The sequence below is a fragment of the Ovis canadensis genome, chromosome 12, assembly GCF_042477335.2.
Source record: "Ovis canadensis isolate MfBH-ARS-UI-01 breed Bighorn chromosome 12, ARS-UI_OviCan_v2, whole genome shotgun sequence".
NCBI lineage: Eukaryota > Metazoa > Chordata > Mammalia > Artiodactyla > Bovidae > Ovis > Ovis canadensis.
Genome location: NC_091256.1, coordinates 57,188,948 through 57,205,005, shown reverse-complemented (window position 1 = coordinate 57,205,005; position 16,058 = coordinate 57,188,948). Strand labels below are relative to the sequence as shown.

Genomic DNA, 16,058 nt, shown 5'->3' with positions numbered 1-16,058 from the left:
CTTTCTGATTGGGCAGTTGTTTCGAGCTCTGGCCACTGGAAAGCTTTGTTTAGGTCTGGAAGGCGGGCTTTCCTGGGAGTGGGTGGGGAGGGGGCGTTGAGTCTTGACCAATCCTTTCATTCCGTTGGGTGGTGACCAGCCAATGGGCCGGATGGGTAGGACGCTCCTCCCGGAGAGTAGTGAGACCCCTGGTGCGGGGCGATTGGTGGTGGGAGCGATGAATGGCAGCCGCGCGGCCCAACGGGTGCAGTGCGTGGGCCGCGGGGCGGGGCCAGGGCGGGTGCGCGGCGGCGGCGGGGTGGCTGGGCCGGCGGCGGCGGCGGTACGAGGCGCGCGCTCGGGGTCCCGGTCGCGAGGAGGAGGAGGATGTGGCGCGCGGAGGGGAAATGGCTGCCGAAAACAAGCCGGAAGGTAAGAGCCGGAGCGTGAGGGGCTAGGGGCGGCGCGGCGGGCAGCGGGACCCGGCCCCGCCGGACATCCCGGGCATCGGCGGCGCCGGGCGGGAGCGCGGGGGCGCGGCGGTGGCGGCGGCGGCGGCGGCGGCGGCGGGCGGGCGCCCCGGGCCGGGGAGGGGGCGGCGGGTGGGGGGGCGGAGCGCGGCCGGGTCCTGAGGTGACTCGCGGGGCGGCGGAGCGCGGCGCCGCACACCCCCACCCGGGGGCGGGCTGGGGCCGGAGGGGCGGGGGGCCGGCGGGCGGGGGCCGGGCCCAGCGAGGAGGAGGAGCCGCGGAGGGAGGGCCGGCGCCTCCCCCACCCGGACCGGGCATCCCCGCCGCTCCCGGCCCCGGCGCGGCCCCCGCCCCCCGCGCCGGTGGGGGCCGCGGGGCGGAAAGTTTATCCTCCTCTGGCCCCCTCCGGCCCCGCGCCCCGCTGCCCCGGGCCGGTTCCCGTCGGGGCACGGTCGGCGCTCAGCCTCGCCGCCTCTGGTTCTCGGCGGCGGGGCCGGGCGGACTCTGTCCAGCCTCACCCTGGAGCCCCGTGGGCGCCTCCCAGAGCCGGCGGGGTCCCCGCGCTTCTCCCCACCAGGGGGACCCTCTCCTGCTGAGCGTCCCCGGGCAGAAGGGCCTCGTGTGACCCCTCCCCCTTCCCTTCCGGGGAGGGGGCCTGCGCAGCACCCCCGCCCCTAGCAGTCGCTCCCATCCCACTCTTGCCCTTGCGCCCCTCGCAGCCTGGAGGGTGGGGTCTCCGATGCTACGGCGAGTGAGGCTTTCCATACTCCCTTGCCCTTTACCTTCTGTGACCCTGATCCTCCTCTGGCAGAGGGGTCCGCCTCATCCTCTCATCTTCTGTGGAATCTTTGGGGCCTCTGCACACCATCTGTTGACCCTTTTGCCAGGACAAGAGGACTCGGGCTCCCCTTGTTCTTCTCCCTCTCCCAGTGGGTCATAGGGGCCTGGGCAGCTCTGAAGTCATTTCTAAATAGGAAAGCAGACACTTCTTACAGAGGAGGCATCCTCTCCGCACACTTTCCTGGGTTGGGGTGAGCTCATTTCCTGAATACCCTTTGAGTTGCCCTCTCTCTCTCTTTTGGGAAGAACTGGACATCCCAGGGCTCCTTTCCCACTTTCTCTGTCTCCCCTGTCGTGTTCCTCTCCTTGGAGTTCCTCCTCTGGGTGAGGGTTGTGGCCCCATCAGATGTAGGGCAGGGCTTCCATTGTGCCTGGTACTCGAGTGAGAAGGGGTCCCAGCAGTGAGCCTGTGTCTGAGGGAAACGGGTCTGCTCTGGCTTCCAGTTTACTCTTGCTCTTAGGTGGGGGAAGCATTCATCTATTGACACTGCCCCCCCCACCCCCCCAGCCTCCCCCAGAAAGAGGCTCCTGTGCCCTTGGCTTTGGGTGTTCATAATTACTGTCTTCTGTGCACTGAGAACCAGACTTGGTACATCTTTCATTCAAGAGACTTTGAACCTTCCCTGGAAATAAACTTCCCATTTCTTTTTTAAGAGAACTCATATCCTCCTTATGGCTTCTGTTTGCCAGTCAGCCATATTTAGTGAGCCTGTTACCTTGACTTTTTCTAATTTTCTTAAATTGTATTCATGTTGGCTGGGTAAAAAGAAGCCATATGCCTTTCCATCCAGAAAAGGGAGTGGAGACACCCATGTCGCCCACATGCCATTCGGGAAGAGGTTGCTAGTGTGCTCCTTGTTGTACTAGAACCTTCCTTGGGTCCTGGTGTTGTCTCTTGTGGGATCCAAACATTTCTTTCGAGCTTACAGGTTTCAGGGAAGGGGAAATTGAGAGGCTTTTTATTTTTTTGTGGCTTTGGTTCTTTTTTGGCAAAAAAAAAAAAAAAAGGATACTATGCATTTGTTTATGTTTACACACATACAGGCAAATATTTATAGGTGGAATTACATCCATTACATTTATACAGGAAGTTGAAAGGGTTAGATGACTATCTCTACATCTTGGGTGTATGTGGAGACTTTAACGTGTAAGGACATAGATGTGCATCACGATTGTTGGGAACTCTTCAGCTTAGAGGAATCCGAAGACTCATTGATAAATGGCCACTTCTTGCTGCCCTTCCTCTGTCATTTGTACTGGATAGAATAAGCAGAATGACATCCTGAATGTTCACCAGGTCCCTGAATAGGCAAAGTGTAGAGGGCTTGCCCCTGCCTGCCGTGACTTAGGCATTCTGAATTTAAGTGATCATTCCTGCTTGATCCTTCACAGGGTGAAAAGTTCTCATCTCTACTTCTTTACTGCGGTGTAGGAGAGAGATTTCCTGTATTTTTGGGCAAAGGATAGGAGCGGGTGAGAAGAATATGTGTTTCTGTGACAGAACTAGGAATGAATAGCCGTAAATATGTCACTTTTATTTTGGCTACTTAAATAATTGAGAGAGGTTGTGCATGCGAGGAAAAGGTACCTTTGGGAGGGCCTGTGACACTTTGTTAGAGGGTGGGAGGGATGATCCTCCAGGTTTTCTGTGAGCCGCACAGTTTGTGTATTTGGCTGGTTCCCCTTGGCTCAGGGTCCCTCCCTTCTGTAGCTCCAGTGGTTGCTTCTGCCTCATGCATCAGCTGAGTCTTCCTTTGGGACAGGCTGAGTATGGAGCCTCATCACCACCATCCCCCTGCCCCAGCTCTGTCAAGATTCTGCACTGGGGGTCCTTGAAGAGATCTTCTAGTGAGGAGCCCTTCCACCTGGGTTACTGAGTCTGGAGGCAGTTACCTGGAGGATGGCTCAGCATCAGTCCTTGACTTCACAACCTTGCCCCTCAGTCAGTATTGAGCTCTCCAGTGGGCATCGTACTCAACGTCTGAAAGTTGTGCTTTTGACCTCAATTTCCTTTTTTTTAAAATTAATTTGGTTTTTAAAAGTTTTTGTGCTATTTCTATTCTGCCTGCCTCTATATTCAGTTGATGAAATTGTGTATTTTTAGGGTATAGTATTAAGGACCCTGGGAAAACAGTTGACTACCTGCTGTCTGTATTGGCGTGTTCCCAACAGATTCCTCTCCCAGTGCTGGATTTTCTCCTGCCCTGCCCAGTAACGCCGCCTGCCTTTTGGAATTTTCCCTGCCCTCTGGGGTACTCCTTCTGTGGGGAGTAGGAGGAAAATGCTAAAGTTAGAGGAACGTGCTTGAGGTTAGTGTGCGAAGTTAGGTTCCTTTCTGTGAGTTTAATGCGCTGGTGCTTTCTGTGTCACCTGTCCTCACAGATTGTTAGGCTCAGCTTCTCCGTCTTCCCCTTCCAGTGCACCGTCAGGCTGGACGGGTTCTGTCCTCTTACTGACTTTTCTTATGTCTTTCTGTTAGAGCATCCCTCGCCCCTCCCCTTCACCCCTTACCCCTCTGCCCAGCTTTCTGGACAAGGGTGGGTGACCCATGGGACATCTCTTCCCTTGCCTTTTGGACAGTCTGACTTATCCTGCATCTGGGAAATGTTGAGTTTCTGCATCTCCGAGTTCAGTGGCTTCAGAATGTTGACTTGTGTGCAGCAACCTCTACTCAAGGTCAGAGTGGGTCAGGTTTTCCTTTTCAAACGGGTAGGGTTGCTCTTGCCTCCTCTCTGAGACATCTTTATACATCCTGCTCATCCATGTTTTCCGTTTCTTTAGTTTTTAGGCTTTCCTCTTAAAATAACCTGTTTGTTACAGGCATGTGGCATTATTTAGCTCTGTTTATGCTGGGTGTGGCCCCCATACCTGGGGGATTGTATTTCTTCCAGCCTGCTTCTCAGTGCCCGTCTTCTGGCTGGATGTTGCCTCCATTCCTCCTTCCTCCGGGCCAGTCTCCATTTCCTTTCTCCTGAGTTTTGGGGAAGCACGTCTTTGTGTGCAGTTGTACGTCTTTCCAATTTCCTCATGGAAAAAACAACAGAAGGTGACTCTCATGCGTCCTCTTCCTTTCACTTCCTGGTTGTGCCCGTTGCCTCCTTTGTGGGACCTTTGCATTTGGCCTTTTGGACAGAAGTTGTCTTTACATCCATGTTCCCATCATTGAGTGCGTTCATCCTAAAGACCTTCACTGAGCTTGTATTTCATGCAGGAGTGTGTGTCTGTGTGTATGTCTGTCTCTGTGTGTGTCTGTGTGTGTGTGTGTGTGTCTGTGTTGGGGGGTGAGGGTTTATGTGACTCTATTTGAGACCATAGGGGTCTCCTTTACCTTTTAGTGAGCGTGACATTTCAGTTTGTCTTATACTTGTCTTTTTATATATTCGTGCAGGAAATTCTCTTGTGAACTTTAATTTTTTTGGATTGTAATCTTACAAAGACATACTCTAGCAGTGTACTATCCCATTGAGCTCTTCCCCATCCCTGCAGGAGTGGGGGTGGTGGAGAGGGTGGAGGGCAGACTGGGAGAAGCACTTAACAGCTTTCCTTCAGACAGTGTGTGGGGTGTATGTGTGTGGGTGTGGGTGTGTGTGTAGAAAAAAGTAGTCAATCTTCGTTCTAACTGTCTCGGTGTAACTTTCAGGTCATTTAGATATATGTTGATGCTTGTGTAGCATTTGAAGAGCAGCATAGTAAGTATTGTAGAGAATATGAGATCATATATGTCCTTTGTAGAAAACAGTGATAGAAGAAGAGGGATAATATTCTCTTAAGGTTAACATTTCATATCATCAGATAGTAAGGAGTGTATGAACTGCTGTCACATTTTCACTGCCAGAAAGTGTTGTATCTAAATTTTGTGCCTAATTCTAGTGATTGTTCTTAGGCCAGGTATCTGGTATACGTATTCCTGTTTTTTTTTTTATTATGTGATTTAATTCTTTACACTTTTTAAAGGCACTGTTATTTGTGTCTGTTCTTTATTTTGGTCAATAGCTTCAGTATTTTGGGGTGTAGGTTGGGTGTATATAGTATAGTGGTGACAGTAATAATAAAGAATTAACCTGAAATGTGCTGCTTCTTTCCCTCCTATGTTAAACCAGATTTCTCCTCTCCAGTGTCTGTAGAAACCAATTCTGCTAGTATTTCATTCTTAGGAAGAGCTCTTGTGTAAGACTCTTATACTATGGGGTTCTTTATCCATGTGAAGATATGACTGAATATTTTTTGTGGTGGCAGGTGATGTGTGTTTCTTGTGAATTTCCATTATCACAGACCATTTTCTAAAATGTTCTGTATCTTCTAGAATTACTTACCATGACCTTTTTTTTTTTTTTTCTTTTGATGTTCTGGATAACTTAAATCCTACCTCCGTTTTTTCCCACAAGGTTTCTTTATTGCCCTTCTCATCATTATTAAAAAAAAATTATTTGTAGATCTGCTGCATTTATAGCCTTTCTGTCATTAAAGAGGGATGCCCACAATTCTTTTTGTCCTGTAGTGAGAGGCAGTGTTACTTCTTGGTAGGGAGATGGAGTGGGATTTAAGCCACAAGGTAAGGGGTGATGGTCGTATCTGTGACGGGACAGCATCCTTGGTGAAACACTGTGTCCTTCCAGTGCCTGGGCCTCCCCATGTGGGATTTTGGAAATTTTTCTTTTTGCTACATTTGGCCAACTTCCTTCAGTTTCTTTGGCTTGATAATGATACATGTCTTTGGGTAGAGCCAGCAAGTCTAGACTTCATCTGGGGCCTGCATCCAGGAGGTGGTGTGGGGTCTTGAAATGCCACTCTGCCTCTTATGGTCCTGTCTCTGTGGTCTTTGGTGTCTCTGAGGGTGAGGGTAAGGAGTGTCCTGGCTCCATTTCTCTGTCCACAGAACAAGGGTTAGAGTGCGTGGTCACTCACGCCCTGTTCTGCGTTACAGCATGTGATGGCTCTGTCTTGTCTTTCTGTTTATTTTCAGAATATCTAATCAAGTTCAGGATTTAGTTGATCAGATGTCATCAGATCTCTGTATTTTGTGCCATCCACGGATGTCGTGGCCATCAGTCCTTTGATTAACATGTATTGCTGCTCTGTCGTTAGAAAGGGAAACTTGTAGACATATGGATGGCCTTCCATCCCATAATATTTGTCATGTGTTTGTAAGGAAAGTGTTTCTCTGTTTATATTGACAGTAGACAGCAATCCTCGATTTTTTTATGATGGGACGAAGTAAAGGGTGTTTTTTCCTCTCCCCTATCAGTATGCTGGCCTTGTATTCCTAAGGTTCTGTTGCATCTTTCTGCTTTGAACGCCATTGCTGTAGAAGGTCATGGGCCTCCTTGTGTAAAGATTGGTAATGCTTCCTGAACATTTTTTAGTTCATTACCTTGGACTAAAAAAGAAATATTATGTACCCCGCTGCAAAGAGAGGCCAAGTGTCAGCCATATTACTTCCCTTTTTAAAAAATTTTTTTATTAAAGAGGGTTCATTTACTTTCAGCCAGTTGACATCTTGTAAGATGGAATGACCAGAGATATTTTTGAAATGGTTCTTGTGTGTTCACCCCAGTGTTCTGCTCACCCTTGATGGAATTGCATGTTCTGTCATACATGAGTCCCTTGCTCATTTGGAAAAGTGCAGTCACATTTTATTTACTCCTAAGATTTAGCAAGGCCCTTCAAGACAGGTACCCAACACACGCCTTTCTGAGACTGTTAGCAGAGGGTGGCTGTGAGGAGAAAGATGTGCTGGGTTGGGGCTGGTTCCTTGCTCAGTTCTCTGCAGTGTGGTTTTGTAGTTAAAGTGCTCACAGTGATGTGCCTTGAGTAAATGTTCAAGGCTGAGTTTGAACAGTTACAAACATGCTGTCACCTGGACGCTAATTAAGTGGCATTAATCTCACCCCCGATCTCACTTCTTAATATCATCCAAATACCCCCTTTCCCTTTCTCTCCCCCTGAAATCTAAAACCAGCAGTCATAACGAATGAATCCCCGAAAAGGAAGCCGCGAAGGCTAGCTCTGACCCCCTTCCCCGTGGCTCAGCTGCTGGCTTTGGGCACCTTGTCAGTCGCTTCTTTTTGCATAGACAGGCTCTGTTGGGGTGAGCAGGTGATGCGGAGCGTTCAGTTGTTTAACAGACCAGGCCTGTCTCTCCAGTCTTTCCTTATCAGTTACCACAAGGTAAGATCACGTATTTAGTCACTTAAAAACACTTGCTAAGTGGATGATCCTTTCTCCTCTATTTCTGCCTAGCCGTTAGAATGAATACTGGAGTTAGTCTTCTCATGGGACTAGTGAATCGCTGGTCCCTGCTTTTGTGTCCAACATCTGTGAGAAAAGGTGGCACTGACTCCGCAAAACTGGAGTCTGACCCTTCAGGACTCGAACCTTCTCTCTGGAGCCTGCACGTTACTGCGGAGGTGATGTATACTCCAGCTAAATCTAGTATCTGTACCAAGTGGTCAACCAGTTATTTAAGTTTGCATTGAGCAGTATGTGTCTCTGTTACATGAGGATGGTATGCAGCTACAGCTGAAGACACTCCTGCAACTAGAAAACAAAAAATGGAAAGAAAGAAAGCCTTCTTCTCTAGTTTTGAAAGCCAGGTTCTATATTTTTGTTTTTCCTTCATCAGGGTTGATTTAGATGGCCAGAAAGGATTTCTGAGGGTACAGCAGTACAATCAAGAATTAGTCTTTTTAAGACTTAAGATTCGGCTTTTAATGCTTATCTGAAAAGTTCTTCTTGAGGATGTATGTGCCCCACTGGTTTTCTGGGGCACATGGATATCAAACCATTTGGAAGCAATAAAAAGAAATCGTTATAAAGTGGGAAATTATCAAAGAGAGAAAATGTGATAGTGAAGAAATTACCCATTATATTAAAAAAAAAAAAGCTTAAAATGATGACTGTAAGTGAATTCAGGTGTCCTAAGGAAAAAGTGGATTGTTGGTATGATTACCATGTTGAAGCCTGCAAATATACTTACTGTATGAGAAAAACTCCCTGAAATGGGGATGCTTAGAAGATAAAGAAGTTGATGGGATTGGTGATTTTAAATTGTTAAATTTTTTTCTCTTTTAACAAGTAATTGAAATAAAATAACCCCTTAGTGAAGAGAATGTAAACTTTAATGGAAGTTCAGGAGAATGAAACATTTAAAAAGTGAAGATTGAAGATAAGGATTTTTTATTGTGAATCCACAAGGGGGTAGTGATGCTCTATCAAAGATATTTGTGTTAAAAATGTGAGATGATCTCTTTTAACACTTTGGATTTGCAGATAAAACCGGTAGGCTTGCATTTTAACTTAATAAGATCTTTTCAAAATGTCTATTGGCAAAATTGTTTACTGCTTAAATTTAAAAAAAGTCCATTTTGGGTGAGTGGCTATTTTAAGCCACATGAATGGTAAAGAAGAGAGAATGTCCTTCTAGTTCTGTGCTCTGGAGAGGTTACTGAGGCTCTGAGGGTCACTTATTTTCTAAGAATGTAATAATCTTAAATTTCCTAGGAAACATTAGGACTGTAGGAATCATTTACTTAAGTGTCTTGAATAAAAGGATCTTAGTAAATCATGTTTAAACTTTATAGAAGTTTGTATTGCTAGTTGTATTTTAAATTCTGTCAGGAGATGAAAAATGTAGACAGTCTGCACACTAGCTGTTCTTAATAGTTCTAAGTAAATCAAATTTTTATAATCTCTCTTTTTTATTAGTTTATATTCCATTATTAGATAAAAGGATTCCTCTCTCCCTGCTCCCCGACGTAAAAATTCCAGTATCTTGCCTGAGATCACTGAGTGCCTCCCTGTTATGTTCGGAATTGCTCAAAATTAGGCATGGTTTGGCAGTGCCAGGTAGTTTTCAGTGAAGAACTAATCTGTATGGTGTGCTCTTTTTTGAATGTGATGGTGTGCGGTGGGAGGAAGATTTAAGCTGGGAATGAGACTATGTTCTTATTTAGAGACATAGCTAACCATTTTTTTTTTTTAAATAGTGCTTTTAATAATATGAAATATTTCCATGGTTTAGAAGTGATGATTGTTTGTAGCATATACAACGTGTATTTTTCATGTTTGGTCTAGGGAAAAGGTTATTAGTTTGGCTTTCTCTCTCTCTCCGTCCCTTCCCTCCTCCCCCTGCTCCGCCTCTTTCCCTTCCCTTATCTTGGGCAAGGGCTTTTTCTCTCGTGTGTGCTCAGTCATCAGTCCTGTCTCACTCTTTGTGTCCCCATGGACTGTAGCCCACTAGGCTTCTCTGTCCGTGGAATTTTCCAGGCAAGCATACTGGAGCTGGTTGTCATTTCCTTCTTCAGGGGATCTTTCTGACCCAGGGATTGAACCCGCGTCTTTTGCATTGGCAGGCGAATTCTTTACCACTGAGCCACCTGGGAAGCCCTTTTCTATCTTGTACCCTTTAGTAAATGACTAGTGATTTAACATCCCCGAAGATGCACTGTTTCTTTGTAGACTACCCGAAGCTCTGCTGGAAGCTGAACTATGACGTCAGCGTTTTCATTCATGAATTCGGTTCTTCCAAATCTCTTGTTCTGTGCTCCTGAGCTGACTTCTGGCACATGCACAAATCAGTTCACCATCAGTCAGCCCATAAGTCAGCGATAAAAGGTAAAACAAAAGATGCTGGAGTTGTTTTGATGGAGCCATGGTTGCTCATGCTGATTTGCATCAGTGTAGTTTGGACAAGGTTTCTGGCGAAACAGATTGAAACCTAAAAACAGTCAGTTTAATTATCTCACGATTCTGTGGATTGAGTTGTGTTGTGAACATATTGACACTACATTTTTGTTCTCCCATGAAGTTCAGGGTGCTGTGCTGTAGCTCCTTTGTTATGAAGTAGCATTCCTGTTGTAATTAGACTGAATTGGAGGATTGTGCTTTATTTCAGAGAGGTTAGGCCTGCAGGTTAAATTACATTGTACACATTACTTTTGGAATGCACTTGGGTTTTTTTTGGGGGGGTGTCCCATTGCTCTGGAAATGTTTTAGATAACTGTTTGATACTAGAGTTGCACTATGTTGTGCTCATAGTTATGTAACTGGCATGGCCGTCCTTGTGTCGCACTTGGGTTTCCTTTTCCTCGATCATGCACTCCTGTAGCTGTCGACGCCAACTTCTCCTCCAGGGAGGTCACTGCTTGCAATTTAGTGCTGCCTGAGAGCAGTTCTTGAAGAAATCTTGTTTGGAGTTGGCCTCTGCAGGGCCAGGCTGGAGGCTAGGCCTCTAGCGGCTGGCGTCTTTTGGGCCTCCTGTAGTTGATGAATGGTGAGCTTGAAAAAAGTTCATTTTCTCTGGTTTCTTAGGGGTTTGTTGACTTTCCAGTTATTTAATTGCCAAGAAACATGTAGAAGTAAAATGTGTTATATTTAGAAATCATTTTAGCTCAGTTACAATTTATGGTTAGAGATGATTCGAACTGCAACCATTTTGATTGATATCCAGGGTTACTCCTGAGATGACTTCTTAAACCTCCTGACAACTCAGAGATACTGTCTTCTCCCAACCCTAAATGAAATGAGAGCTTTGAGTTCCTTTCGGGTGACCCGAGTTTTCTGATGGGGAACAGAGATTTGTGGTCTGTTGTTTGGCGTTCTCCTTTAAGTAGATGCTCCGAGAAAAAAAAAACTCAGAGCAAGTAGACATGAATAAGCATTTGAAGCTGACTCAAACGACGTTTATTATTTTCTCCAAGAACTAAATCGTTTTAAAATTATTTAAATACAATTTCCAGGAAGGAATCTGATTGTAAATACTATTGAAGAAAGGAATATTTAATGGTATAGGGTTTCCGTAAACACTGCCTCATTTTCAAAACCATGCTTTCCTGTGGACTGCTGTAGGATTTATGAAAAGTTATGGGTTTGTAGCTCAGATTTCAAAATGCTGGGCAGTCTAGCTGTGGTGTCAGCATTATCATTTTTGTCTTACCCTAAACCAAACGGTGCTAGATGAGTCCTCTGGCCTCGGAGGCTTAGGTTCCCTGCGTGGCTTTAAGAACAAGTCCACAGGCATTCCCAGCTCATCCCTTCTCTTCCTGTAGCCAGAAACACTGGGGAGCGGGAGCAGGGACTCTGGTGGGAGGGGTGTTTCCTGCTGTCCGGGCTGCCTCTTTTTCAGGCCAGGTGTGAGGAGCCTATCTCCCTGGCCTCTGCCACCTGCTCCTCCTCACCCCCTCCTACTTGATTACTCTCCATTTTGGCTCAGCATCTCCTCTTGGTTTTCCGAGGCTTCAGCTCTCGCATAATGAGTTAGTCGGTCCTAATTTTCAGGGGAGTCACGTGTTGAGTAGAGGGTAGTCCTGGTGACGACCTCTAAAGTTCCTTCCCATTCTGACTTGCGATGATAAGAAAATGAAGCTGGATGTGTGGGATTTCGCTTCATGGCTTGCTGTGCTGGTACGCAGCTGTCTTTTCCTGTGTAACTCTATCTTTTCCTTTGAGGTACTTGCTCCAGGTCAAGAATTAATGTGTTGGCTCAGGCCGTCAGTGTAGGAGGAATTTGAACCGTAGTCACCGAGGTGCCTCCTTTCTGGTGTACTGAGAGGGCTTAACTCTTTAGGTCTAACATGCTGTGAGTCAAAAATTGTAAAAAGATTGTTCAAGTTGATAAAGATGCACAGCACAAAAATGTTCATTCTGCTTAGTTATTCCCTGTGACACATTACAGGTCTTTATTCTGATATGGATGAGAGTTTATAGTTTTGGAAAAATAGACTTAAATAATACATGAGTATAGATGCAAAAGTGTCTGCTAACCTCAGACATTTTCTGTGTAAGGTAGTATTATTTATATTCATTTAGCTTTATTTCCCGGAGTTGATTAATATAACTGTTACGAAGATGTATTGATTGCTAGACTCTTCCTACTAAGAAACTCGGGTAGACTGGGGAGTTGTGGCGGGGCCACTGTAATTGATCATATTCCATCTTCACTTGGGTACATTCCCTGGGCTGCTCAAGGCCTGGCATCAGGGTTGGGATGTTTCTTTCCTGTTTAAAGATACTGAGGGGCAAGTGAAAGTTCCCCGTGTTCTTGGCAACACACTGCCTTATCTTTTCTGTCTCTGCCATGTTGAAATGTGCTGGCTGAACCATTTGCTTTGATGAAGCTTCTGATGGAGGCCTCTTCCTCATTTACTTTTATTGATATAGGCTGTTGTGCTTACAAAGAAAGCCATACAAATGGAAGGTAGCGAGTGGGTACTCAACATTTTTGAAGTACTTGTTTTTCATCCTAGGGGTCCTCCAGAAATTGATCATGGATTACTTGACCAAATTCAAGGCTCAGAAATTTATTCAGGCACTCTGGGAGGTGAGGCCCATCAGTCTTTCTCTACTGAATCTGATTATTCGCCAAATGACCCATTGCTGCCTGCATGGCTGTCTTCTGATGCAAATCTGGTGATAGTGGCAACCTTTCTAACCGAGCTGAGTCTCCTTGACAGCTGTTATCTGTCCTCTCCAGGTATTTTTAGTCTCCGGCCTCTGTGGCCACGTCTAGAGGATCCGAGGATGAATTTAGCTGCTCTGGGGCTGCTCCAAGTGGTTGCGGGTATTCTCTACTCCCTCCTCTCCAGCCTCCCGCAGCACCACCTCTCTGGAGGCTCAGTGCCCTTGTCGCTCGGTGACCGAGCAGAGACAGAAATCATTTGTTTAATAAGAATGAAAAAGTCAGGATTTTTCACGATGCTTTTTAAGATGAACAGTGGGCAGCAGGGATGGTGCACAACAGCAGTGTGAGTGGGCTTCATGCCACTGAATTGTATGTTCAGAAAGGGGTAAAGTGGTTAGTTTTACATATGTATGTTTTTTCATAATTAAAACCACCCTCCAAATGGATATAAAACCCAGTGAGAAAAGTATCTATAAGGAGCTGAGAGTAAATATGTGGCAGTATTTTCATTATTCTAAGTTGGCAGGTGATGCCTTAAATGAAGATTCAGAATCTACCTCATGCCACGTGTGTGTGTGTGTGGACAGATACACACACCCACACACACAGTGGACGCGCAGTGGTCATCAGCTCTGAGGTTCGTTTGTTCAGAAGAGGCTGGGCGCTGGACACTGGTGTCACAGGGAAGCGGTTGGAGCAGCTTCCCGCAGGGAACATGGGCGCTTGTGCTAGGTGCAGTGAAGGCTGCTTTTGTGTAAGGAGAGCGGAGCCACCTCAGCCTCGCGGGAAGGAGACCGAAGGGAGCCGCGAGTTTGCAGTGGACTCGAGCCTGGGGCTGAGCCTGGCCCCACCGGCTCCCCTCTATGCTGGTCCCTCTGTCTCTCCTCGCTGACATGACACCTCGCTCATACCTTCCATGCTGTGTGGCTTCCCGGGGCTCTCTGTCCTCTGATTCCAGTCTCTGTGGCATGTGTTTAAAGTGCTCAGGACGGAGGGTTGGACTGACTTCTCTCAGTTGGTGGTTTTGTTTCCAGAGGCCGGGGGTTCACCCTGGTCTGGTCCACGTTGAAGGAGGGTGGGCTTGGATCTGCTGGTCTGCTGATCGCTTGCAGGGGCTCACAGCCAAGGACTGTGGGACGAGGGAACCATAGCATGGGGTCCTGATGCCTCAACCTCTCTGTCAAACAGTGTAAAAGGAAGAACAGTGACCCCAAAATGGATTTCCTGTGTGTTCACTTGCTGTAGTGAGTAAACTTTTTTAAAAATTCCTTTCTAAAAATCATTTATTTATCTGGCTGGGTTGGATCTTAGTTGCAGCATGCAGGATCTTCCTTATGTCCTGTGGAATCTTTTATTTTTGCTGTGATGCACGGGCTTAGTTACCTCGTGGCATGTGGGGTCCTAATTCCTCAACCAGGCATTGAACCTGTGTCCCCTGCATTGCAAGGTGGATTCTTTTTTTTTTTTTAATTGGAATGGAAAATTGCTTCACAGTTTTGTGTTGGTTTCTGCCATACAGCAACACAAATCAGTCATAATTATATATATATGTGTGTGTGTGTGTGTGTGTGTGTAGATATATGTCGTTTCCCTCCTGAGCCTCCCTTCTGCTCTCCATCCCACTCCTCTAGGTCATCACAGAGCACCAGGCTGGGCTCCCTCTGTTATTTAGCAGCTTCCCACTAACTATTTTACATACGATAGGGTATATATGCAAGGTGGATTCTTAACCGCCAGACACCAGGGAAATCCCGTGAGTAAACTTGTTACTGAGAAAATGTTCACTGTGGCTGCAGCCACGAGGCCCAGCATCCTCAGCCTGCCTGGGCGAGTGTATGGGTAAATCAGGGGTGACGAGGCAGGCAATGCACGCGGGAGCCTTGTGGTCCGGCAGCCTCTGCCCTGTGGTTCTCAGGGAGAACTGGCAGTTGGAGGGGTATGTGCCTGTGTCTTTTGAGGTGTCCCTGGTTCACATGCTTGGGTGGGCTTCCTTGCCTTTGCCCTCGCCGTGGACCAGGAAACCTGGGAGGCTGGAGATGTTGCCTCTGAAGAGGCGGAGGTCTGGAGGAGGAAACAGGGAGCAGCCTGTGTCTTAAGGATTATGGCCACTGAATGCACACTTGTTTGCTTTTCCCTCTCATCCTGCCTGCGTCTGCTCTCAGGTTTTTCTTGATGTCTCATCGGAGAAGAGGAAGGAAAAGGAGAGCAAACAGGTGGAAGGCCGAGAGCAGGTGTGGAGGTCTGTGTAAGAGGCTAGTAGCCAGCACACCTTTGAGGTCTGTGAGCTGCTCAGTGATTGGTGCTTCATGGTGATGACCTTGAGTGTATTCACAAAAGCAACATCATGTATGCTCTGCTTAACAAACGAGGCAAGTATATAATGTTTGAAAGAAACATAGTCATCAGGTGGTTTTAGTAGTCAAAGGGATTTGACGCTTTTTTCACTATAACAGTTTTGGGTGGGAGGTGGGAAGAAGGTTCAAGAGGAAGGTGACATCAACCTATGGCTGATTCATGTTGATGTATGGCAGAAACCATCACAATATTGTAAAGCAATTATCCTCCAATTAAAAATAAATAAAATTAAAAAATGTAAAATGACAGCTTTATTGAGGCATAATTCTTTTACCATAAAATTCACCCTTTTAAAATATACCATTAAGTGGTTTTTGGTATGTTTAAACACAGCTGTGTAACTGTCATCACTGTCTGGTTCCAGAACATGTTCATCACTCCTGAAAGAAACCTCTGCCCGTTAGCAGCCACTCTGCTTCCCCCTCCCCTCTGGGCCAGGCAATTCATAGTCCACTCTCTCTCCCTGGACTTGCCTGTTCTGGACATTTCATACAGATGGAATCCTGCACTCTGTGGCCTTTGGTGACTGTCTTCTTTCCCTTAGCATAATGTTTTCATCCACATTATCAGTTCAGTTCAGTTCAGTCGCTCAGTCGTGTCTGACTCTTTGCGACCCTATGAATCACAACACACCAGGCCTCCCTGTCCATCACCAACTCCCTTAGTTCACTCAAACTCACGTCCATTGAGTCGGCGATGCCATCCAGCCATCTCATCCTCTGTCGTCCCCTTCTCCTTCTGCCCCTAGTCCCTCCCAGCATAAGGGTCTTTTCCAATGAGTCAACTCTTCGCATGAGGTGGCCAGAGTATTGGAGTTTGAACTTCAGCATCAGTCCCTCCAATGAACACCCAGGGCTGATCTCCTTTAGGATGGACTGGTTGGATCTCCTTGCAGTCCAAGGGACTCTCAAGAGTCTTCTCCAACATCACAGTTCTAAAGCATCAATTCTTCGGCTCTCAGCTTTCTTCACAGTCCAACTCTCACATCCGTACATGACCACTGGAAAAACCATAGC

The 16,058-nt window shown here is 46.7% G+C and overlaps 1 protein-coding gene across 6 annotated transcripts in view; it reads left to right on the top strand.

Moving 5' to 3' along the window:
* The first annotated feature begins 252 nt into the window (after positions 1-252).
* Positions 253-16,058, top strand: part of LOC138416524 (calmodulin-binding transcription activator 1-like) — a 117,865-nt gene continuing 102,059 nt past the window's right edge. For all 6 annotated transcript variants that reach the window (XR_011247711.1, XR_011247714.1, XR_011247712.1 and 3 more), the window contains exon 1: positions 253-411. Coding sequence is in view for 1 of the 6 variants with exons in the window: in XM_069545804.1 (XP_069401905.1) it covers positions 367-411 (45 nt within the window). In the remaining 5 variants the exon portion in view is untranslated. The remainder of the gene's footprint in view (positions 412-16,058) is intronic.